The 25,001-nt window shown below is 31.2% G+C and overlaps 4 protein-coding genes across 10 annotated transcripts; 2 read left to right on the forward strand and 2 right to left on the reverse strand.

Annotated features, from left to right (window-relative positions):
* Nucleotides 1–4,766: 4,766 nt before the first annotated feature.
* LOC100648165 (phytanoyl-CoA dioxygenase domain-containing protein 1 homolog) lies at nt 4,767–11,190 on the forward strand. The gene is made up of 5 exons (XM_003396867.3): nt 4,767–4,923; nt 9,538–9,681; nt 9,765–9,878; nt 9,970–10,120; nt 10,212–11,190. Exons 1-5 carry the CDS (start codon nt 4,903–4,905, stop codon nt 10,628–10,630), a joined length of 849 nt encoding a protein of 282 aa, XP_003396915.1. The 5' UTR covers nt 4,767–4,902; the 3' UTR covers nt 10,631–11,190.
* LOC100646660 (transcriptional protein SWT1) lies at nt 10,717–15,078 on the reverse strand. Of its 2 annotated transcripts, none has more exons than XM_012310116.3 (12): nt 14,765–15,078; nt 13,912–14,530; nt 13,594–13,773; nt 13,084–13,517; nt 12,739–12,975; nt 12,435–12,665; nt 12,107–12,361; nt 11,828–12,020; nt 11,634–11,749; nt 11,388–11,545; nt 11,184–11,324; nt 10,717–11,109 (listed from the first exon to the last, which is right to left on the reverse strand). In XM_012310116.3, the coding sequence occupies exons 1-12, from the start codon at nt 14,894–14,896 to the stop codon at nt 10,875–10,877; spliced, it is 2,931 nt and encodes a 976-aa protein (XP_012165506.2). In that variant the 5' UTR covers nt 14,897–15,078; the 3' UTR covers nt 10,717–10,874. The 2 variants fall into 2 exon arrangements, with proteins under 2 accessions (XP_012165506.2, XP_012165507.2); XM_012310117.2 differs by having other exon boundaries at nt 14,649–14,799.
* A 154-nt stretch (nt 15,079–15,232) lies between these two features.
* On the forward strand, nt 15,233–19,582 carry LOC100645447 (exonuclease mut-7 homolog). 4 transcript variants are annotated; one of them, XM_003396518.4, is made up of 13 exons: nt 15,233–15,627; nt 15,700–15,840; nt 16,032–16,216; nt 16,297–16,535; nt 16,601–16,782; nt 16,854–17,048; nt 17,110–17,307; nt 17,388–17,537; nt 17,617–17,895; nt 18,099–18,247; nt 18,346–18,729; nt 18,804–18,994; nt 19,074–19,582. In XM_003396518.4, the coding sequence occupies exons 1-13, from the start codon at nt 15,462–15,464 to the stop codon at nt 19,444–19,446; spliced, it is 2,832 nt and encodes a 943-aa protein (XP_003396566.1). In that variant the 5' UTR covers nt 15,233–15,461; the 3' UTR covers nt 19,447–19,582. The 4 variants fall into 4 exon arrangements, with proteins under 4 accessions (XP_003396566.1, XP_012165505.1, XP_012165503.1 ...); XM_012310115.3 differs by having other exon boundaries at nt 18,813–18,994; XM_012310113.3 differs by having other exon boundaries at nt 16,854–17,045.
* Nucleotides 19,583–19,987: 405 nt separating this feature from the next.
* On the reverse strand, nt 19,988–23,385 carry LOC100647264 (paraplegin). 3 transcript variants are annotated; one of them, XM_012310118.3, is made up of 10 exons: nt 23,218–23,385; nt 22,873–23,106; nt 22,545–22,814; nt 22,261–22,477; nt 21,882–22,187; nt 21,633–21,801; nt 21,201–21,553; nt 20,626–21,122; nt 20,424–20,549; nt 19,988–20,238 (listed from the first exon to the last, which is right to left on the reverse strand). In XM_012310118.3, the coding sequence occupies exons 2-10, from the start codon at nt 23,038–23,040 to the stop codon at nt 20,113–20,115; spliced, it is 2,232 nt and encodes a 743-aa protein (XP_012165508.1). In that variant the 5' UTR covers nt 23,041–23,106; nt 23,218–23,385; the 3' UTR covers nt 19,988–20,112. The 3 variants fall into 3 exon arrangements, with proteins under 3 accessions (XP_012165508.1, XP_003396581.1, XP_048263791.1); XM_003396533.4 differs by having other exon boundaries at nt 22,873–23,385; XM_048407834.1 differs by lacking the exon at nt 23,218–23,385 and having other exon boundaries at nt 22,545–22,828; nt 22,873–23,009.
* Nucleotides 23,386–25,001: the final 1,616 nt, after the last annotated feature.

Here is a 25,001-nt window from a genome sequence, read left to right on the forward strand (position 1 = left end):
ACGTACATACTGCCTGTTATGCGAATTTTATTTTATATACGTATCTTGTTCTGAAAGCTGCAATAGATTGAAATATATACCATTACATTTAACGTTCGCGAAATATTATATTGCGCTTGCGAATTTTTCTCTGGCAATGTTATTCTTGCTACTCTCGTTGTCGAGAATTTTCTGGCCCATGAAATTCATCTTATTTTAATCACGTTCAAAAATTTGGTAAAACGTCACCGATCAACACCGTGCCGGGGTTGGAAACATCTTCTAATTCCCAATGTAACTAACGTAACGAATGGTTAGACTACGAATATTTCTACTAACTTATATTTATATATATATATATATATACACACACACACACACACACACACACACACACACATACAATAATAATAATGTAAGACATGGAACTTAAGTAGAAGATTGTTTTATCTAGTAAATATGGTAAAAGATATACTTTCAATGTTTTATACGTTTTTGCGCATTACAAATTTCTTTTAAATTTCCCATAAATACGTAAGGATGCGGCATATACTAGTGACACTTGTTGTTACATATATTCAAGATAAAACGTTCGTTCTAACGTTTAGCGAACATGGCAACAAATATCTATTTAGGAACCACTTCTTTACTTCCATTCATAGAAATATGAAATTGCATAAACATGCCGAGATATAAGGGGCACGAGGTCGCGTCACCTGTACTGATATACTACTGGCTGGAAATATAGTCAGGTCGCGATAAGCGATGTAATATATTTCTCCAGCGCGGAAAGTCCGCGTCGTGGGACGGATAAATCGTTCTTCTGCGCGATTTGATGCGGATAAATTATTTCTTTCGGGGAAATCATCGCCGCTGGGGCCATTTCCCGTGATACACTGCGCAGATGAATCGGCAACTCGCCCGTATACCTATACGTGATCTATCTCATATACGCGATCGATTTCCTGAAATTAATCAAACATTTAAAAAAAAAACGTAAGATTCACGTACAATCGGAAATTTGAACGTAAAAATCGAAAGAAAAATTTTACACGGATATGTAGTTTTGCTAAGATCGCGGTCTAACCGATTTTACACTCTTCTCACCGTGCAATACCTGTAGATAATTTTTAATTTGCATGAAAAAGAAATTAATTCGAGCGAATACACGGTGATTTGCGTGTCCCAGTTTTTCTTGATAAAAAGAGGTCTTTTTATTCCTTGCACTTTTACATCGCTTTCTTGTGATATCTCTATTTTCCCATGCTCTCTGTGTTTTCTATTATGTTTTCCCTGTTTCTTTCTTTTGTTTAAGAATATTTGTTACATCTCGCTGAGCTTTCATCAATTCTTTCTAAACAGTGCACGTATCGTAAGTACAGAAGTATTCCTTGGAATTTTTACATTTTTAGTTGATAAGTTACCTTAATTATTAGATACCTTCACAGATTTAAGGTAACGATAAATTTTGCCGAATAGATATGCATGCGTACGTGTTCACCGGAGCAGAAAGCATTAAACGTTACAGTTGTATTGCTTATCTCATAAACTTGTTCAAGTTATTTAACGAGTTTAGCACTTTGATACTTTGCGAGAACGCGAATATCGTTAATCGTTAACGGGACTCTCAATCTTTTTTTTAAACGTTCTTCCTTTTCTATTCTTTCCATCCCTTTAGGGGAATGAAAAGATCACGTTGGAAGTCCCTCGAATTTTTTACATTCTCTCACTAGAGAGAAGAATGGATAAAGTGAAGAGGCGCAAGGTGGGAAGTTCGTTTCACGCGTCACTCGTTAATATGTTAATCTTACGAGCAAAAATCTTATTTTATTGGCCGACGCCAGGCGCGGAAGACCCTATCGCAGGCAGAAAACGAGAACGTAAACGATTATTGCGACTTGATAAAAACACGGGATGAATAGGGTGTCGGTGTTTTCAACCCTTCCGTCCCGACAGCTTTTTTGCTCGTTCCAGCTCGGCAATCGCGACGAATAATAACTTTTTGCCTGACATTCTCAAACAGATATTTTCAAATAGGACCGTACATTCATAAATTCTTAATACTGCCATCAGTGAAAATACACGTTGCCTTTAACACTTTTGTGTCACTTTTTCTCATCTAACATCATTTTCTAACGATAATAGAAAAATTTATGTCACGTTTAAATTCTAAATAAACAACCAAAACTATATATCTATATATATATATATTTTTTTTAGATAGAGATGAAAAAGAAAAAGAAAAATGGAGAAAGAGGAAGGTGTTAATTCGGTTTATAACATTTTGATTCTGAGTAAACGAGAAAAGATATTATATTGTCTAAGAGAGAAACAAAAAGAAAATAAAAAGAGCGAAAATGTTCGTTTAATTTATCGTTCGTTGGATTTTAAACAAGTAAGAAACAATCTATGTTATCGAATAGAAATAAAAGAAAAAAATGGTATTTGACTATCTCTGTCTCTATTCAACGAACTTTTTGTGAATTTCTGCAACGTTCTTGAGAACTACTTTTATGAAGAAAGCTATGAAGAAAGTATGATTTAACGAGTACGTAATTCGCCGATTATCAACGTCCAATTCGTCTGAATCTCAATTGGTGAAACTCATTTCATTCAAGAAACAAATGAGTAACAACATGGGAATTCGTTGCATCTCGCGTATTTTGAATCGAAGAACAAGAAGTTTATAGAAGTCAAGAACAATTGTTATGTTTTTATTCGAAATTACTTGTCTTCGTTAATATAAAAAATATTGTCGTCGTGCTTTTTAACAAGTAATTTACATACTGATTCTGATTAATTCATCGTTAATTTGAATACTTTGATAAAATTCATATGTCGTTATAGTAAGAATGGACAAAAGTATCAGGATATATAATTATTCAGTATATGTTATTATTCTGGATATCGAGATCAATGTAGGACAGTGTGTTAGAAGTTTTCTCCGGAACGAAATAATTCTGAGGAAAATGTAACGTGGGAGATTCTGTTGATACTTCGAATAATTGTGTCTTTGGCTGAGTCACGTTTAGAAAAGAAACGATGAGGTAACGTAAGGGGTAGCATTTAGGCGGAACGTCTGAGTAAATTTAGTTCAAAATAAAAGCTAAAAGCAAGTGTGAGTAACAGGAAGACTGTTCAAGTTTTGAGTGAAGAAAGTTGATTCATTGGTAAATTTGAAAATTGACTGTAAGAAAACAAATTAAATTGTAAGCAGTAACGAATTTAGGATCTATCGTTAGACTTGTATCAGCCAATAATTTTTACAAAATTCCATATCGTACGACTGTACATATGTATTTTACGTGAATTACTATTGAAATTTATATTATCTGAACTACATAAATAAAGAATATAAAATAGTATTTTCCTAGCATAAAAAGTTCCTTAAGTTTACAAAGAATACGAGAAAACCGTCGTTCATACACAATTCATACATCAATATTTTTCTTGAGCCACCGAAAATTTGCTTATTCGTTGAAATGGGAGCGCGATTGAGAGATAAAAATTCGAGAATAGTAACGGAATTAAAAAACAAAGCACCTTGGGTGGGTCGAAATATATGGCAAATAATTATTCATTCGTTTGGATTAATTTTAAACGCGGAAACCATTTCATAAACATCGAGGCATTAATTAAAACGGTATCAAATAGCGAAAACAATATCTGGTCGTATTGAATTATATAGGTTACGTCAAAATTCACGGGAAGTCAGACTAAAATTGAAGAATTGCATTTGTTTGAATCGCATTTAAATGGAAACGCGTCTGGAAAGACCAGCACGGTGAAGTGTTGCGGTCGACAATTTACGAGACCGTTTCAATTAAACTTAAATGTACAGAGCGTTTCAGGAAACGAGGCGAGAAGTGAAATTAAACTTTCAACATTTTGCTAATGGTCAACAGAAACGAGTTGGAACGCGGAGAATATTCTGCATGTAATTCGCCAACAAATTAAAACTTTCAAGTTAACTGGGCTATCCGTTTGAATATTCCACCAAGATACAGGCTTCTTCAGTTTTTCGTAAGTAACCAGATGCGTAGATATTGAATCGTACGTTGATCGATGGTCATCTAAGTCAAATAAATTTAAATATATTATGTACATTCTATAGATAACATAATATCTAACTGATTGAAAAAATATTATAAGAATACCATTGCTACAGCTTGTTTCACAAAAATTGTCATCGATGTTATGAATATATTGATAAAACTTGAAACCAACCTGAAAATATGTATAGAAAATATAAAGTACTTATCGCAAACATATATTTGGTAAAAAATTGATATACTGCGTGAACCTATCTTAACCATAATACAATGAGTGCTAAATATAATTACTTAAACACTTGTATCAAATATCTTGTCATTTCTATATACGTTTTCAGATTTGTTTCACACTTTATCGACATAACCATGATAGCCAAGTCTCATACTACGCGGTATATACTAATAAAATTTCAAAATACTTCGTATAATGCACGTAATAAATTTGTAAAAGATGTCCACGAATGTTCTAATACTTTCGCGAGCTTATGTATATACATATATTTAACTCAATATAATATATTTAACCCATAGTGACTAAACCGCGTAAAAAGTTCATAATCGACGCATGCGTAATCGCGTACACGTGTTAAAGAAGCGCACCAATAGCATAACGTGGCGCGTACGCGTTCAAATGATGACTCGACTCGACCCGACCCGACCCAACACGACTCTGTACGATTCATCGCCGCGTAGGCCGACTCGACTCGATTCCACACGACTCGACCCGAGTCAACCGTCGTCACAGAGCCTTCGCGGTTCACCTAGTCATTTCGTAGTAGCATTCAGTTGCGGACGCGGACGTATAGGCTCGCTCGACTGCGCAGCAAATCCGACCGACCAGTCCGAGATCGGCTGTGACGGACATAATAGGATGAAGGATATCCGCTCGCAGGTGAGTTAGTTGCTCACGACTCCGTTACCTTGTTTCGAACAGAAGTCAAGGTCCGACAGAATGTTCGCGCCATAGCGACCACGTGGAACTTTGCCGCGTTTAAATTCTCCGATATTCCGACAGTCGCTTCTTATCTTGTCAGTTACATATATTTTTAAAATCATTTTTCTTCCTGTCAATCGTTAATTTTTTTATTTTTGCATTTTATCTTGTTTGTATTTTTGTCAGAATTTGTAGGTAAAGAGAAAGTTTGTTAATGTACAATAGTATACAGTGAAATTTGTATTTTTTGATTAGAAGATAGATATTGTGTTCGTGAAGTGAATGTAATATTTTTGTTGGCTCTTCTTGTGGCTTTGTTCGTGAAACTTGGCAGGTACAACGTAAGATCAGATAAGATCGTATAAATTCAGCTCGTGTTTTTAAAAGACGTTTTACCTTGCCTCTTAATAAACGTTCTACCTTTTTTAGCGTTGAGATTATTCGTTTAAATTCAGTTCGTGTCGCCGACATTTTAAGTACTTTCTCCCTTCTCCACAAATTCAATCTTTATTCCTAAAACGATATTCCATATTTACTAATCAAAATATATCCCAAGAAAGCAAATTTCGTATAATTAATGTAGAAAATTACAATCTCCTCCAAGTTTAACCATCCAATTTTCCTATCGGAAATCAAACTCCCATTCGAGATACCATGGAACGCGAACAGGCTGTTCGCCTGTATCAAAAAATTACGCTCGATATCATAAATATCGTCATATCGTCTCGACGATACATCAAAGTCTAGAACAAAAGCGACGAAGACTCGGTATTATCGTTTCAACTATCTACGAGCATCGAAATATTCTTTGCCTTATTTACAAGTAGCGACCACGTCGCGAAAGAAAAACAAGTAGTAGTCGATCGATCGCGATTCTTAATCGCCCTATCAAAGGTCACCAGACCTCGTTCGTCGATCGAACGATCCGGTGTACGATCACGACGCTATATACGGGCTCGCTAAAAGCGAATCCCAACGACACAGTGTCTCTGTCGAAAGGGAAGAGACGACAAAATCAGAGCTGAGAGACCAATGGCCGGTGCCGTTATCGGAGAAGACTGACATAATCGAGCCCGACCTATCGTTTCAGGGAGGTCAGCATCCTCCTACTATGGACCACGTCCCAAACAAGTCGATATAGAATAACGTTAACCGTTCTTATATACTCGTGAAAGTATTTGAACGCTTGTAAATATTTTTTACGTGTATATTATGTATGTTATGCGAAATATTTTGAAATTTCATTAGTATTATGAGTCTCGACTATCATAATTATTTTGGTAATGTTTGAAATAAATCTGAAAATGTATATAGGAGTCACAAGATATTTAATGCAAGTAGGTATATAGTTAGCAGAGATCACAAAAGGATTTAATAAAAAAAATAAATTCTTTAGTAGATGATTGCACGTTGAAATGAAGTTGTTGATATCTACTGAATAATGGTAATATTTAAGTAATTTCTGTTAAGTAATTAATGTTTTTAAGACATTTGTATGATTAATCCTTCGTAACTAAGATTTCATTTGATCACAAGAAATTATTCATTTGTATACTACACAACGTTATTGATATATCTTCGTAGAATCACTGTTACGCTTAGGTTTTACACGTATAATTGATCGATCATTGTGGAAAATATTATAGTATCAATCTGCGTTACTAGTATTTTTTTCTGTATCTATTCAGAGCGTCTGAGTTAAATAAATTGTTTTCATGGAAATCCTTCGGAAGAATGATGACATTAGGAATGTTACACAGACAATAACGAGTTAAATAATTTACCTAAATTGTGATCGTTGCATAATTTATGTCACTATTATTAACAAAGGACTTTCCAGCGTATTCATTGCAGTGTTTGTTGGTAAAAGTGTCTAAGTAGTTAACTAACTGTTTGTCTTGATAATATTATGATAATATTCAATATTTGTAATACTTGAAACGATCTGTCAATTTATTCAACGTTTTACCAACACACAGTTATTATCTCTGCAATTAATACTCTTGTTAATTACATCATCGTTACTTCTGGCTTTATTTCACTAATGCTCGAAATTCGTGTAAATTGTGTCCAAATAATTTTATACTAAGTTAAAATCGCGTTAGCGCATAATTATTTTTTATAGAAAAATGTAACAACTCATTTTATCACAACTTTATTTTACATAGATAAATTGTACATTATATATGTACACATGATCATGAATACAAAAATACATCATGATTTAGAGTGAAATTTTAACAGAGGCAGACAAATACGACCGCTAGATTGCAGATATTTATGCAAAGTCATATTTTTGTCAAACACGATTGAAACAACAAAATTTAGACAAAAATTTATTTCACCTAATATCACGATGAAATCTCTACTTTGTAACTCTGCGCATTTTTTCATCTTTAAATTTCGCTTTAAATAAATGCATAAAAATAATTACATAGTCTAATTATTATATATATATAGACATTAATATCGTTATTACCGACAATATAATCGGTCAAACAATTTCCAATCGCTGATCGAGACATATATAAATCGTATATATAATAATCGGATGCACGTGGTCAACGCTGTGATCCGGCGATCCATTTTTAGATTCCGGTTAAGGTGACGATTAAACGACCAAGGGAGGCCAACGCGTATTACATCCGTGTTCTTGGACGACGAAACGTCATTCTTGATCCTCCCACGCGATCTCTTGAAACGGAAATACCACGATGGCTCTAGCAAAGAGAAAGAGAAGAGCTAATTTCTTTAATGGGATGCCACGCTCGGTTTAAGAGACTTGTTCACATTCAATGTCCTTTTACTAAATACATTAATAATTACCCGTGCAATCGTTCTTCTCTTTAATGATGCGTTTAATCCTTTATAACAAGGGAAAATCATTTATCACGCTAATAGTAACATTATCTATAAGAACATGAATTTCCAACGAATAAAAAAATTTCTGAAACATTTATTTAAGTATTTAATTACGGGCAGTCTACTTGAATGTTCGAATGAAAATTCTTAAAGCTTGTGAATCGGTAATTACGATAATCATGAATCAGGTTACAGAGATTTCTTATACAATTACATAGTGGTAATCAAAATAAATTAATGGTACTTAGATTTGATAGGAAATACATCGATCCAACGTGTTTATATTGAAATACGACAATTAAGGAATCAATAATATTGTGATTCTAATAATCGGTGAATGAATAGTTCAGCGTGAAAATACAAACGTCCCGCATTCCCGCCACGTTACGCATTTCTAATTGCGACTTGGCGCATCGAGCGGCAATTAAAAGTGACGCGCGCTTTCTACAAAGCAGAAGATTAATACGCGCATTCTCTGCTCTACATACGCCTTGTTCGTTAAAACATCTCTTCTTACTCTCTCGTCTCGCTACAGCGTCTCGTTCAAACGCTTACAAACCCACCTTTTTCCTCCGTTTCCTGCTCCTCCTCCCTCGCTAAGATGCAGCCGAAAGCGAAATACTACGTGCATCTTCGTGTGAACTGTAATCGCAAGCAACGTCTTTTCACAATGATATTGAAAACGTGAATCTTAAAAAATAACATTTGCACCGTTGTCTGATCTTTTTCGAATTTGTGGAGATGATCAATGTGAAACTCTTTTCCTAAGCGGTTTATATTTCATCGGTCTGACGCATTCGTCGGATAGAAAGTTTGTGGGAACACGAATTCATTGTAATCGTAACTTTAATTGTACGTTATCAAAGTGGTGAATGGTGGACGAAGGGAAAGTTCAGATACGGTCTCTCGCGAAAGAACAACTGGGTCCCGGGGTCTCGACCTTACTTTGGTCTAATGACCACATAAAACGCAGGCTCGTGGACCCGTGAAACACGAAAGGCTGCACCGTGTCCATTCACGAAGAAGAATGAACGCCTACGCGCGCGCCTTTCTATTCTGGTCCGGACGAATCATGCTCATTCGTCTGATTCAGCCGTGACATGGGATGAGATTTTTCCACGATCCCCTGAATCTATCCGAATTATTCGATTCCTGTATAGGAAAAGAGGAAAGGTGGAAAAGTCCTGAAGTAGAAAAGAAATGTCAGATTCGGTAAATCATTAGTTTTTCGAAAAGAACTTCTATAATATGTTTTTCTTCGTCTTATTATACAGGATGCGGTCGAATAACATGTACAAGCGGGCACGAGGTGATTATTTATATATTTCGGAAATAAATAAATAATTTAGGAGAAAATATAATGACAAAAATAGAAAGTTTCTCCACGCCTTCCTTATTTTTCCTGTAAATTTTGTTACTTAGAAATCACAAACGAAAAATACCATAAATAATATGAATGTAATTTAATATCAGAAGTGAATAATCGAATTGGTAATGCTTCGGGAGCTCGTTTATAAACTAGAGCCAAGCCAAGCTTGATTTATGTACAAAACAGTTTATGCCTAATGTTTACGTTCGTATAAATTATATCAATAGTATTTAGTGCCAAACGTATCGTGTTCTTTCGAGAGATACAAACGAAAATGAATCATCTGAACTCGTCGCTATTAGCATGATTAACAACGAGATAAAACATTTTCATGTTCACAGTTTGAGAAAAATGGCTTCGTCGTTCTGGAAGATTTCTTCCAACCGGAAGAGATCGACGAACTCAAATCTTGCGGAGAAGAATTCACTACCAACTTGCCTCCGGAAAATGAGAGGAAAGTTTTCAGTACGATAGAGTTGCAACAGGTACGAGTTGAATTAAGGAAATGTCTTATTTATTTAAGTATCATCGACACGACGCTTGCATTTCGAATTTATTTATTATTCAGAGCAAAGATAAATATTTTCTGGACAGTGGTAACAAAATCAGTGTGTTCTTTGAGGCTGAAGCTTTAGACGATAATGGAAAGTTGAAAGTTCATCCTCGAGTGTCCTTAAATAAGGTAAAATAGAAGATACTAATTTGAAATAATAATAAACATTTACAATAATTACTTATATAAATATCAAATATTTCCTTTGACAAAATTACAGGTAGGTCACGCCCTGCACTGGCTTCACCCTACATTCAAAAAATATACTTTTGATGAAAGAGTTAAAGAAGCAGCTTTCCAATTGGATTATCAAGAACCAGCTATTTGTCAGTCAATGTACATTTACAAAAATCCAGGAATTGGATCAGAAGGTAAAGAGAAACAAATATTTCTTACTTTTTTTTTTATTTCGTTAAATTATTTCAATTTTCAACATCTAAATATAAGTTAATTTCATAATAGTAATAATGCACCAAGATGCAACATATTTGTATACGGAACCGGTGAAGCTTGTTGGTTTCTGGATCGCTTTGGAAGATGCTACTCAGGAAAATGGATGTCTATGGATCGCACCAGGTTCTCATAAGAGCGGTGTTCATCGACGTTATGTAAGGAATAAGGATTCAGAATCCAAGGAACTGTTAGTCTACGACAGAGCTGCACCTTGTTACCAGCTTAGTAATTTTCGACCAGTCCCAGTTAGCAAAGGAACCTGCATTCTCCTTCATGGACAAGTAGTACATTTTTCACATCCAAACAAAAACGATAAATCAAGGCACGCTTACACGTTTCACGTAATCGAGACGCAACACACCTCCTATTCGAAAGAAAATTGGCTGCAACCACCTCCAGGAGGATTTCCAAAGTTGTACAGAAATTAAATTTACAGAGATAATGCTCGATCGGTAGAGCACTGTCAAATTATTTTATTACAAATTGCCAGGGAACATTATTTAATATCTATTGCTATTCTGGCTGTGCATTTTTATTTTCCACCTTGTACAAAAGTTATTTCTTGTATTATAATATAGAAATATTAGTATAAGTGTTACATACATTATGTAAAACGGATGTAGCTGAATTCAGAAGAATTTTAGTCGGTTTATAAATAATCATCTATGTACATCAGTAGTTCGCTAATCTACTAAAATGAATATTGAGTTCTTGGAGCTGACGTAGACCTCTATCCAATACGTCCTCCTTTCGTTTCACGCAACAATATACATCAAGAGGCTCTATTTTAACATCGTTTAACTTCAGTGCTATTAATGCATTCTCAGGAAGAAACGTTATCAATGTCTGATATAAATCTATTAGTGTTCGATAATCCGTACAAGAATTTTTGACTTGTTCTACTACACTGCAATAAAATATGATTGTTACTATGTACACATATAAAAGAGTGGTTAAATAATTTAATAATAAACAACTTACGCGCTTAGATTGCATTCTAATTTATTTACATTCGCTGCAATTTCTGGTACTGTTTTTTTTATAAATTCTACAGATGGAGCTGGATTAGAAACATTGTACTGCAAAGTGCAGGGCATTCCTATTGTTTTGGCCGTTATACCACTGTACATATAAATGAATAAATATCAATAATACATCATAAACAAATATAATTAGGAAACTTACGCCATATCTCGAGCGTAAACATATGCTGCTTCAAAATACTGAAAAGCTTTCTGTGCTCTTTGTTCTTGTTTCTCGACATCATTTTCAACTCCGATTACATTATACAGTTTGTGATTATTTATTTGAGATTCATATTCACGACATTTGCCTTTTAACTCCTAAAAAAAACGATACCGTTAGGAAAATGCATATTATTTCAGGATACTTTAAAATGATATTAATAGAAGAAATTGTGAGAATAATTACATCAATTTTTTTAGATATTCGTAACATTAAAACTGAATGTTTATCTATATTAACCATTTGTACCAGATCATTAAATTTGTCCAAGATATAACTATTTTCCTTTAAAGTCTTTGGGCCTTAAAGAGAAAAATGTTTAAACATTAATAAAAATCTTTGAAACGATGATCTTTTTTAAAATATAGAAACAAAATTACCAGATATATCTTTAAATATCTGTAATAATTCTTTTAAAGTATATTCTGCTGCTCTTCGAAATGATTCACTTGTAGCAGCTATCCAATGTTTTACAGCACATTGTAAAACAGTCAAAGTTGTCCAAGGTGGTTTTATAATAACATATTTTTCCCAAGATGATCCATATAAAGCATACATTTCTTTACTGACTATCTGTAAAAAAATTACTATTAATTTATATATATATATTTTTTTTTCTTATATTACCTAATTATAACATATATCATCTTTATGCTTACTACTGTTAGAAAGTCTCTTATAACACTTTTTATGTCCTCGTATATTTCATCTGATAACTGCAATTCCTCACACATAATTGATGTAGAATTCAAACTGAAACTTTCTCGATTTCCATTATTAGAATTAGACAATGATTTATTTACATTGGTGGCATTAAGATAGTCGACTTTTTCAAGGGGATCATTTCTTCCAAGTGTCACAATATCATAAATCATCGCTTTATTACAAAGATTTACGTCATAAGATAATAATACCTAAATAATAAAGAACCAAAATATAAAGTCACATTTAAATATTTTGATAAAAGTACGTTATATTATAACTTACCACGGATTTCCCTAAATCACGAATTTGTAAACAAGTCTGTAGAATTTCATCGTCTGGACAGTCGATAGAAAATCTTTCTTTATTTTTAGCAACATCTTCTGGTGTTTGACCAATTACGTGAGATTGTTTAGAAGAGAAAAGTTTATTAATGTAATTTATAGCTTTCCTTGCATTCAAACATAACGATATTGGTCTTGATTTACCATTATCGTCTTTAATGTAATCAAGCTCCTATAATAGATTATTTATGAAAGCTACAAATGTTAGGATATAGCAAAATAAATAAAAAAATATGGAATCTTACACGTATAACAGTCCATGGTATTGTAATTATTGAATGATCGTAAGTTTTAAAAATAGCTTCCCTTGCCAGTTCAACAGCATCAATATTTGACAGAAAAACATTTGTATCAACAACAATATACAAATGCCTTTTTGCTTGTTGTTCTGATAATAAGGGATATTTCGAAGTATTACTAGGGATATTGCAGGTTGTATTTACATTGTTTTCTGTACAAAGTTGGGTTCTAACAGCTTGAACCTAAATAATGTAAATATAAGTCATACTTTAACATTTGTATATCTATTATTCATTATAATAATCTATATATGACAACTGAATAAAATTTATAAAAGTACTTGACATTACTTCAAACATAATTTTTTCATCTTCCAATGGTTCCCAGTCCATTTCCTCACAAAAAGCATCTTCATAGGCTGACTTTGCTAAATCATCTGAAGTTGTTATTGAATTTTTAGATGCATTTGCTGTTTCTTTTATTTTGGGAGGACTTAAATTTGTATTAGTGGCAATCTTATTATTCGAACATCTCTCCCTCAAGCGTTCCAATCTAACTTCCGCGTCTTTATAAACACTTGACATGGGCATTTCTTCACAAACAGAATCTTCGTAGGTCCATTTTATTATATTATCTACAGTTGTTATTGGATCTTTAGATGCATTTGCTGCTCCCTTTATCTCACGAGTATATATACTTTTATTATTAGCAATTTTATTATTTACATGTGTCTCCTTCAAACGTTCCAATCTAACTTGTGTATTTTTAAAAATGCATGGCATGTCTATAATTGTTCAAGAAATTAAATACTAAGAATAAACTTCAATTTATGATATCAAAAACATTGTTACAACACTTACCAAATTTCTTTGCAGAAGTAGAACTTGTAGGACTATTATAACTCAGATTATCATCACACTGCTGTGATGATAGGCTTGTTTTCAATCTTTCCATACGTTCTTTTCCTAAATTTTTTTTCATAGACTTTCGACCTTGCACTTTTGGAATATCTTCACCTGAATTGCCGCTTTTTCTTTTGCCTACCAATATTTTTTTTTATTACTATGGCTATGTAATATACGATTTACATTAATATTTTTTGACTTTAACTTTTTAACTATGTACATAAAAAGATTATAGAAAATAACATAGTATAACTTCTTCTTCCGTATACTAACCAACTTTTGGGCCTTTTTGTACTTCTCTCTGGCTTCTGCTATCTGAGGGAGATGAAACCTCTGAAACACTTTTTTGCTTAGATACATTTTGATTTCTTAACCGTGTCTTAATTGGATTTTCTCCTTTATCTATCACATTGCTTCTGTCTTCCTCTGTCTTTTTGTTAGGACTACTTTTTGATGTCCTTCCCTGCCTTTTTTCTAAAAGTATTTGCATTTGTGGTGTATAAGATTCTTTTGAGTATGTATAAACATCAGTTTTTTGTGACAGTGGACTAATTTTACTAAGCCTTGAGGGTGATGATTTTGAAACATCTTTAGTTGATTTGGAACTCTGAGGACTTCTAGGAATAATTTTTTCTTTCTTTTTTAACATTTTCTGACGAATTTCTTTCATTTGAGGTGTTTCATTTCCTTCATTAGCTTTAGTTTGCGTTTGCCTATGGAAACGTTTAGCAGTAAGTATATTTCTTCTTGTGATCTCTTTTTCAGATGCACTCCCTTCAGATGAATTTCTTTCAGAAACAGTAAACTGCGCTCCATTATCTTCATCATTTTGTAAGTTCATCTTTCGTGAGTGTTTACGTTTTTTAGCAGATCGACCTAATTTCTTTTCAACCTAAACAAATAATTTTTTACATTATAATTATAACAGAGATTATGAATTATAATTAAATTATGTATGACAAGTATTACTAGCTAAAAATGTGCGAAAATATATAATAAAGATAACTTACTATAATCTACAGGTTAGAACAGGCAGTACAATTTTAAAAAATCTAACAAAATATCATCCACTTCCTATTACCATTAGTATTAATTAAAAATAAAAGGAAATGAAATATCAAATTACTTGTTCTGTCTGATCTTCTGTCGGGATATCCCAAAATGATTGCTTTGTTTTTTCATTAAAATAATATATTTTATGCGGATATCTCTTTGAATTCCGTATACTCCAATTTTCCGGTAACTTATGTTTCATCATATTTGAAATAGTCGAAAACTATGTAAACACTACTTTCGCGAAAAATTAAGTCGTCATTAGAGGGCACAAATTTTTTGTTACGTTTCATTACATTCTCACTTATAAGCTTCAATGATATCATATGCCAATAGGCGGTGACTGATCATAAACAAAATACAGATGATGTCAATCATGTGTTCCAAAATGATGAACTTTAGAATTATAATAGTCTTAATAATGAGAATATTTGCAAACTGTTCTCTTTTTCATATTTTATTTATAATTCGATACATACATACACTCTATTTAAAATTTGGAAAAAATTATGAAAAAATAGTAAATAAAGTAATTACAGAAATTGGGCCGTGTAGGGAATTTTAATGTTATCGTTTTACTTCGTGTATATAACAATCTAACTATCGAAAACTTGAGAAATGTGTCTTTCCCGTCGACGTCTATATGAAACATTGACATAACGTGTCGATACAATTATATTTTTACCAAGTTTTGTGCTAAACTGAAAGAATACAGGCCACAAAATACTTTAGTTTTATTACCTTTTTCGATATATTGTTAGTATATAACAATGCAAGCAATGTCAGACTCAATTTCAGAATCTAAAAGTAATGATGATTTATTATCAGCGATAGAATTTTTGTCCGCAAAAAATGAAAAAGATCTAACATTCTTTTCAAATGTGGACAAAGCTACAAAAGAATGGCTAAAATCTTTAGAATCTATATGGCAATTATGTAAGTGACAATTATATACTGTAACAATAAAATTTATTAATAATTATTAATTTATGTTACATATTTTTACAGGGAAAAAGAGTGATGTTATAAGCAAAACATTAATAGAATATTTTGACAGCGCACCTGATCCATATTTAAGCACAATACGATTATTAGTGAACATTTCAGATTTTAAACATATAAAAAAGAATTCATCATTAGCATTTACAGGTTTACTTTATACATATAATATAAATGAAATGACATTACTAAGTTATATTTATTATGTGCAAGTATATAGGGAAATAGTATTAAAATTGAGTACATAGTTTTTATACATAGTTTTATAGATACTGTTGTACAGATTACTATAAAAATTCTGTGATGTTAAAGATAAATTAATATCTCTTTATGGGTTACAGTCATAGAAGAATTTGCAAACTGGTTGAAATTGGAGATACCAATACGTAAACTGTTCCTAGATGTAGAAATAAAATTAGCAACATTTCAATTAATTATTAAACAAAAAAATATGGAATTCATTAAAATAGTTGCTGCTACATATGAATTCATAGAACACAAGGAGGAATTTCTTCCTATATTAAAGGTATCATTTAGACTACAATATTTAACTTTCCAATTATTATATAACATATTATTTAATTAAAAAATTGTATATTCTTGCAGGAAGTCATTAAGGAAAAGAAATACAAAGAAGCAGCACAATATGCAGTTGTATTGCAATTACAAGATTATTTTGCCAATCCAGAAACGTTACTATTACCACTTATTCTGCAGAATAAATTAATAGTTGTAGAAGATTTTTTAGCAAATTATCCTCATTTGCAGAAGGTTCTAGTCTTGTATTTGGATAATTTAATTGGACCTGAGAATAACATGACTGTCATGTTAAATGATATAATTATGTAAGTTTCAATAATGAACTAATAAAAGTAGTTTTAAGCATAATAATATCTTTAATATATTATAGAAAACATAATATACCAGACGTAAAGATGGCAACAATAAATATAAAACCTATGACTAAATTAATAGCACGTTTTATCAAATTATATAATCTTCCACCAGAACTTTGTTCTAATTTAAATAAAAAAAGATGCGTAGGTGGTTTACAGTTCCTAATGTATAAACGTTATGTGGAATCTAGTTTAAGTATGTTAATTTTTTACATAATATAAATCACGGAATTGTGTGAATAAAAGATTAACTGTTTTTAAATCAAGGTACTGCCAGCTGGAGGGAAATGGTACAAGATGCAGTAGGAAATGATCATACATTACAACTTGTTACAATAAAGATGATAATGAATGCCAAAGATGCAGCTGAAGCTATATATTGGACTAAAAAATTTAATATACCTAGAGAAAAGTGGCCATTGGCACTTACATATGAAGAGGAACAAAATGAATGTGACAGCAGTAATAACTCTTCTTTAATATCACATGTTGTTTCAATTATTTATAATATTTCATTATGTAGGTATAAATGAAGGAGCTTCAACTAGCAAGATGAATGATTTGAACATTGACAATGATCCTATGAATTATCATGAATTGAAATTATCAAGAGATTCTATTAAAGTAGTAAATGATCTTTGTAGTTTTGCAGAATTTCTTGATAATGGATTAAAAGATGTCTCTATTGTTGGTATTGATTTAGAATGGAAACCATGCTTTGGTAATATTTGAAGTTAATGGTTTAATTTCTTTCACTAGAATGTAATAAAAAATAATTACAAAATTTATTGTAATTATTAGGTACGAAACAAACAGGATTAGCTTTAATACAAATAGCTACCAAAGCTAATGTATACATCTTAGATGTAACCACAATAGGAAATAAGTTAACAGAGTTATGGATTAAATTATCCAAAGCTCTATTTGAAAACAGAAACATTTTAAAGCTTGGTAAGCTTCTTCTAGTTAACAAATGTCTGTTCTAATTATTATTTCTATTCATGTATATTTTCATGAATTTATGATATAGGATTTGGAATAGCACAAGATGTAACAGTTATACGCAATAGTTTGTCTGCATTTTCAAAAATAAAAATATCTGGACAAGGTTATTTAGATATTGTACACTTATGGAAAAAGTTAGTGGAAGATTATAAATTTGTTTTTCCACATGAAAGTGATGAACAATTTACCAAAAAAAATTTGAGTAAACTTGTAGAACTTTGTCTTGGACAGAAACTAAATAAATCTGATCAGTTTTCTAATTGGGAACAGAGACCTCTAAGAGAAAGCCAAATAATATATGCTGGTTTGTAATTTTTTTTGCTGTTGTTTTTATTATAATATAATATATTGGGTTGGCAATTAAGTGATTGTGGATTTTGTCAATACCACCTAATGACAAAATCCGCAATTACTTAGTTGTCAACCCAATATATTCTCTTTATTATAATATAATATATATTTACATACAAGAATCAAATATAATAATTATATATCATAATATTACAGCATTAGATGCATACTGTTTGTTAGAAATATATGCAACATTAGAAATTCAATGTGAACATTTGGACATACCGTTTTATGATGTGTGTTTGGAAGTGCAACATACACCACATCAATTGCCAGAACGAAATATGAGGAAACCTACACAAAAGGTAGTTCCATAATTTACTGTATTTCTAATAAAGTAGAACTTCTGTAAAATAAATAATTCGTGTATTCTCCATAGTACTTTATAAACATTTTATTATAGTCCTACTCCTTCCATAATAAAGAATTCAGTTATGATAAACAAAATTTTCAAAGAGATTCACCGCAAGGAAGATTGAGGAATAATTTCTGGAAATCAAATAATCAAGATCATTATCCTTTTCACAAAGCAATACAATCACCACGAAGAACGGGGCCCATGAATTTAAACAGACAACATTACAAACAAGTAGTTAAACGTGAATCTATACCAGTGCATCAATGGCGTGTAGTTTGTGATTCAATGTTAGGTGGGCTAACAAGTAAATTACGAATGTGTGGATGCGATTGCGTTCATCTTGCATTTGATCAAAGAGGAGAACGATCTGTTCAAGTAGCGCTTTATGAAAAAAGGGTGCTTCTGACGCGTAATAAAGAATATTTAAGAGTAGGTCTTAATTAATAATCTCGGACATCTAAATAATATTGTTCATTCTTAATTATTTTAATTACATTATACAGTTTTCACAGTATATACCATCTGAGGATTGTTATTTTGTAATGGCAGCTAATCCTGATGCTCAGCTAAGAGAGGTATTAAAGTACTTTAAAATTATAGTTACACGTAGAGACATATTTAGTCGATGCCAAGATTGTAACAGTGATGAATTTGTGAAAGTTTCAAAGCAATTAATGGATAAACTTTTAAAAAGGTTCATTACACATTTTCTCTTCTTAAAACTATGCATTAAATATTGGTAATGACGTTAACAGGATTTTATCTTCTTTTAGTTATGTTAAAATAACACGTAAAAATAATTATAGAATTGATACAAATCCATCAGATCATGTAAGCAATACATATCATTCAGCTGTAGCAACAAACTCAAGCAGTAACGATTTACAATACGATACTTTTATGAACAATCAGTTGGAACGCGAGGATCGTACATGGATACTTAGCACGAATTCTATGGATGTTGATACATGTTCAACGAAATACCAAGCAAGAATACAAATTGACAAAATACCAATGAAGGTGTTACAGGATATAGAAGTTTTTTACATTTGTGAACAATGTGGAAAGATATATTGGAATGGTACACATTTAGATCGTGCGCTCAATGGTGCTATTAGGGATCTCATTGTTCCATCTGAGTTTTAATTACTATTACATGTGATATAGTGTTTAAAGATGTTCAGACTTTGAAAGCACAAATCAAAAGTGTTTTTATTTATTTGAGTCAATAAGAATTATACTTATAATGTGGAATCACAAAAACAAAGATATGTTTAATGTACTTCATCTATTTTAAAATGTATTTTAATATTATTGAAAACATATATAACATATATATATGTTCAAACATATATATATTATCTTAACCTTTTACTTTCGTTTATTCCTATTTCGTATCGAAAAATTGGTACATTTCATATAGCCTTTGTTGAAATATCAAAAATGATATATTTTAATATAAATATGGTTATATGTGTTGTATTGTAAAAATAACACTTCATACTTATTTCCATTAGTTATGAAAAATAATGTACTGTAAACAATGAAATAATTATCTATATATATTCTTTTTTATTTTCGCTTTTATCCTTTATTTTTTCTATATACAGCACAAGATTTTAGATAATAAAGGAATAATTTTATATATTGAATTGATTTCGTAAAATATTTTGTAAAAGTTTCGTCATTAAGTTGTAGTTTCTTTTATTGTTTCATTATTATACAAGTTATACAAGTAAATCGTTGTTACAGAAATTGAAGATATACTGTAGAGATATTTTGAAAAACGTCGTATATATTATCAACATTTATTTATTCCACACCTGAATTATATTCCTGCAATTCTAGAATATCTTTTTTCCCAAAAAGCGGAGGTCCAATTAATGCTTCTATGTCCTTGTATGTCAAGGTTTCTTTCTTTAGAAGTTCTTCAGCCAACTATAAATTCAGGAAAGGAAATTTATTAGATATTTAAGGAGATTAACATAGTTCCATGTGCTGTAATAAAATAGTACTAGACACTTATCAAGCAGAAGGCTGTAATATTTAGTAATTATTGAAACAGTGTCTAAAAAATTATAGAAACTGCTTAGGTATATTATACATGTAGTAATCATACATACAGTTATCAATTTATCTTTATTATCTTGTAATAACTTCTCAGTTGTTTTATATGCTTCAACGATTATTCTTCGTACCTCCGCATCCATTAAACTTCCTAGCTTCTTGCTATATGGTTTTTTAGTTTTCTAGTTGATAATTTCAATCAAAAATATAAATCAGTGGTATACTACTACCATTTGGTAAATTATAAATATATCTTACCGTGCTCGTTAACTCTTTATCAAAAGAAAGCAAACCCACAGAGGGACTCATTCCAAACTGTTGAACTTGGAGATATGCCATATCAGTTACCTTTTGTAAATCATTTTGTGCGCCAGTGGAAATTTTGTTAAACATTATATTTTCTGCAACTCTACCGCCTAATAGTACACACATACGTTCAAAAAGGTGTTTTGAACTTAGAAGTTTTAGATTTGAATCGGAATACTGAGAAAACCCCAATTGTTTATTTGTCCTTGGTACTATTGTTATTTTAATTAAAGGATTTGCATATTCCAACATCCATGCTGCTACTGCATGACCAGCTTCATGATAAACAATAACTTTTTTCTCAGAGGGTGTCAATGTACTAGATTTTTTCACTGTACCACCCAATACTTTATCAACTGCATACATGAGATCAGTATTATCAATTTTAACTTTTTTTTCGTTTGCTGCGTGTAATGCAGCTTCGTTACAGACATTTGCTATCTCAGCTCCTTCAAAAATACCATTCAAAACAAGAGTATTAAAATAAAAGTAAGATTCAAATAATTTATTGAGAATTACACACATACCACTAAAACCGGGAGTAAGATGAGCTAAATATTTAGCATATTTCATTGGAGTGCCTTCCAATGATAACGACTGAAGATGATATTCAAAAATGTCTTTTCTTTCTTCTAAAGTCGGAAGATCGATTAAAATATGTCTATCAAATCTACCACATCTCAATAAAGCTTTATCTAGAACTTCTGCTCTATTTGTCGAGGCTAAAATAATAATATCCTTTGCCTCTATCATTCCATCCATTTCTACTAAAAGTTGATTTAATGTTCTCTCGGATTCACTGTCAGCAGATCCGATATATGAGTTTTCTCGTTTCTTCCCTATTGCATCAATTTCATCTATATAGATGATACTGGGCGCTCTTCCATAACAGATAACACAACAATAAGTTTAAATATATTAATAACTGCTTTGTTTGTCAAAATAAAAATCAGTAAAACCTTTTTTTAGCTTCTGCAAATAAATCCCTTACACGTGCAGCACCTAGTCCCCCTATTACTTCAGTGAATTCAGATCCATTCATTGATAAGAATGGAACATTTGATTCAGTTGCAACAGCTTTAGCTAAAAGTGTTTTACCGCAACCAGGTGGTCCCAAGAGTAAAGCTCCTAAAATCAATTTCAATGAATTACAAGAAAAAATATTTCAAAAGAATTATAGATATTTGAGTTCTACAAATATAGAAAACCTTTAGGCACTTTAGCACCAAGCTTTGTATATCTTTCAGGGTTTTTAAGATAATCAACAAATTCCATAACTTCTATTTTGGCTTCTCTCAAACCAGCAACATCTTTAAAACGAACACCTTTACCAGAAAAAGGTTCCACTAACGTATATTTTGCTTTATTCATGAAGGAAAAATTGGCAAATTGCTTTTTTATCATTGGATGACGGAAGAACAAGACAAAGAACCCAAATGTCAATAATATCTTAATTATCTCTGATATAGCCATTTCTTCATTCAGGTGAACATATCTAATTGAAATTCCATCCTCTAAAAATTATTCAATGAATTTCAGTATTAAAAAATGGTTTATAGATTTATTAAATATGTATAATAATTATACCTGATCTAATGCCAATGCGTTTTTCTATTGCCCTAATTTTTTCTTCAACATCATCAGGAATATCATAAAAAGTAAGCTGTTTAAACAGGATTTTTCCTCTATAAGTAGCACCTGTTCTTACTATAGCTCGTACCTGATTTGGATAAATCCTAATTTCTTGAACTTGTCCTTTTAAAAGTACTTCATTTATAAAATCATTCCAGTCCATTCCTACGACCTGGCATAAAATAATAAATTTTATGAGTAAATTCTTTCAACCGGTAATTATTCATTTACAAACTTACTATTGCGTCGAAGATTCCAGACATAATTAAGTAATATACGGAACATATGATGAATATTATAGCAAATTTCAGTAGTAGCATATTTAATTCAGATTTTTTAGGGTTTTCTTTATTAGAATTGTCAGATTCATTGGAACTGCGTTGATGATTACTAGAGCTTGTGCTGAAACTTCTTGCGTTACAGAACTTTGAAAAGTAAATTCTAAATGACTCATTTTTTGAAAACAGCAATTTCGTCCCACTTAATCCAGTGTGTTTTATTTTATACGACTAAAACAAATTTTCTAATAATCATACCAGTGTAACATTAATTCATTGAAATAATTACCTGATGTGATAATGGAAAACATAACCTATTCCATCGGTTATTAAAACTAATATTTCTGGAGATAATGTTAAATACATTGTGTTTCTTTAAATTATATTTGAACAAATATCCAAGAAGTTTCCGTGAAACGATGTACTGTCGTTCGGAATATATTATCGAACTCTGCATGTTTGTATCATGCAATATGAGATCACATGCGTTAACCCATTTGTAAACCCAACATATAAATCACAACTGTAAATTCATTGTAAGTTAATTATATAGTAATTATTTTGGCGAAATTCCAATATTTAGATTAACAGATGGTATTCAATTTATAACTTGTTCATAGAGTTACGTATATACATGAGTTGTTGTACTTTAAAAGCTTCGTAATATTTTGCAATATTGCAAAAACCAGATGAGAAAATTGGATATTTTTATATTTTATTTACTGTTACATTTATTAATAGATTTTACTTAATTGACTTTAAGTGTAATGATTCACTGATATAAAAATATACTAATCGCTAAATAATTAACATGTTAAAATTGTTATAAATAAATTATAAAAGATGTTACGACGCGTAAAAAACAATTTTGCAAATACATTAATTAATATATAATCAAAATTGACTAAAAATAATTTACAAAATTAATGACATTGCTAAAATGAACAAAATCAAAATTATCCTGTCTATGACAACAATATATTATCTATATTATCTATATAATCTATCTATATTATCGACGGAAATCGAATTCCATATTATCGACGAAGACAGAAATTTATATTATCGATAAACTTACATACATATAATTGGTGTAAGTCGATAATATATCAATAATAGGTAATATTCATATAAAATATTTATAATTTAGAAATTGATTTACCGAACACTCGCTGTATGGTGAACTTTGTTTTATTTTTTACACAATCATTAAAAACGTACGTAATATCAGATCATACATTGAAAAATGATTTATTAAACTTATATGAGAAATTGATTGTTAAAAGGGTATCATCTTTTAGTTATTAATTAAAGTATATTTTTATATATTCCAAAATTTAAATGTAAGAGATAGGAGTATATCAACAGGTTTTCAATGTTGCATGCATTAAAAATTGCGATGTTTTTGAAAGTGCCTAATGTTAAAGCTTCAAAAAAATAGTTTTTTATAAAATTTTATGTAACAAATGGATAAGCCTTAGAAAGATTCATTGTAATCACAGAGTATAAAAGAATCAAAGGTGAGAGGAGGAAAATAGAAGGGGGGGGGGCAGAATGAAAGAGAAAAGAGAAAGAGAGGAAAGGGAGAATGGTGGAAGCTGGCTGAATATTTTTACCCAAGCCTGTTAACTACACTCTGTTATTTTATCTCACGTACGCAGTTTTTCCACCACTACCATGCCGTTACGCAGGAATATAAGTTTTAAGGCGTGTTTTGATAGCGTCAGGGTGTGTCAGCTGGGGCTTCCTACCTAATGGATCACTTCTTCGTTTATTCGTTCATACTTTTTGAAGTATATGACCCCATGATACCACGAACACTCTGATAATTTTAGTTGTATCGTAATTATTCGTAGATGTATAGATTTATTTGTAGAATTTATTTAGTTATTTGTAGAATTGCACATAACGAAGGAAGAAACTTACCTAAAAAGTAAAAAATAAAATTAATTTTGATCTATTCTCGTTTATTTAATTATAAGATTTAAAAATACATGGTTTACTTTAATTTATTAGATTGTTCCGAAAATTCATAGCGAAAATTAAGAGAGATTTAACTAGAATTAGAACTCTCACACATACTTCTATCTTCAGTATCCAACTCACATTATTCGATATAAACTTGTAATCCAATATATTATTATCAAAAATCTATAGAATTACTGAAGAAATCTTATAGAAGTGCTGACTAATTAAAATTAAATCGATGCATGCTTTCTACGAAATGTTCATATTCCTGCAATTGAAGCTGGCAAAATTCTTGATGACAAAGTGTTGACAATTACAGCTCTATCGCTTAAAAGGCGTGAAAAGGAAAGGATAAAAGTGGTTCATCGCGAACGTATATTTACGTAAAACAATATTTTCGTTGGCTTTAAGAAGGTGGCGACAGAGTATTTCTCTCTCCCTCTCTTTCTA

This window comes from Bombus terrestris, chromosome 7 (genome assembly GCF_910591885.1).
Source record: "Bombus terrestris chromosome 7, iyBomTerr1.2, whole genome shotgun sequence".
Classification (NCBI taxonomy): Eukaryota; Metazoa; Arthropoda; class Insecta; order Hymenoptera; family Apidae; genus Bombus; species Bombus terrestris.

Coding starts and splice junctions, on each gene's coding strand:
- LOC100648165 (XM_003396867.3), top strand. CDS start 4,903: ATGAAGGATATCCGCTCGCAG. Junction 9,879..9,969: donor CTCGAGTGTCCTTAAATAAG/GTAAAATAGAAG, acceptor ACAAAATTACAG/GTAGGTCACGCCCTGCACTG. Junction 10,121..10,211: donor TCCAGGAATTGGATCAGAAG/GTAAAGAGAAAC, acceptor ATTTCATAATAG/TAATAATGCACCAAGATGCA.
- LOC100646660 (XM_012310116.3), bottom strand. CDS start 14,896: ATGATGAAACATAAGTTACCGGAAAATTGGAGTATACGGAATTCAAAG. Junction 12,362..12,434: donor GTGATTTAGGGAAATCCGTG/GTAAGTTATAAT, acceptor TTTATTATTTAG/GTATTATTATCTTATGACGT. Junction 12,021..12,106: donor TAAGAGACTTTCTAACAGTA/GTAAGCATAAAG, acceptor ATTTTTTTACAG/ATAGTCAGTAAAGAAATGTA.
- LOC100645447 (XM_003396518.4), top strand. CDS start 15,462: ATGCAAGCAATGTCAGACTCAATTTCAGAATCTAAAAGTAATGATGAT. Junction 17,896..18,098: donor AAGCCAAATAATATATGCTG/GTTTGTAATTTT, acceptor ATAATATTACAG/CATTAGATGCATACTGTTTG. Junction 18,995..19,073: donor ATGGATAAACTTTTAAAAAG/GTTCATTACACA, acceptor ATCTTCTTTTAG/TTATGTTAAAATAACACGTA.
- LOC100647264 (XM_012310118.3), bottom strand. CDS start 23,040: ATGCAGAGTTCGATAATATATTCCGAACGACAGTACATCGTTTCACGG. Junction 21,554..21,632: donor TTTGCAGAAGCTAAAAAAAG/GTTTTACTGATT, acceptor CTGTTATGGAAG/AGCGCCCAGTATCATCTATA. Junction 20,239..20,423: donor ATAAAGATAAATTGATAACT/GTATGTATGATT, acceptor CTGAATTTATAG/TTGGCTGAAGAACTTCTAAA.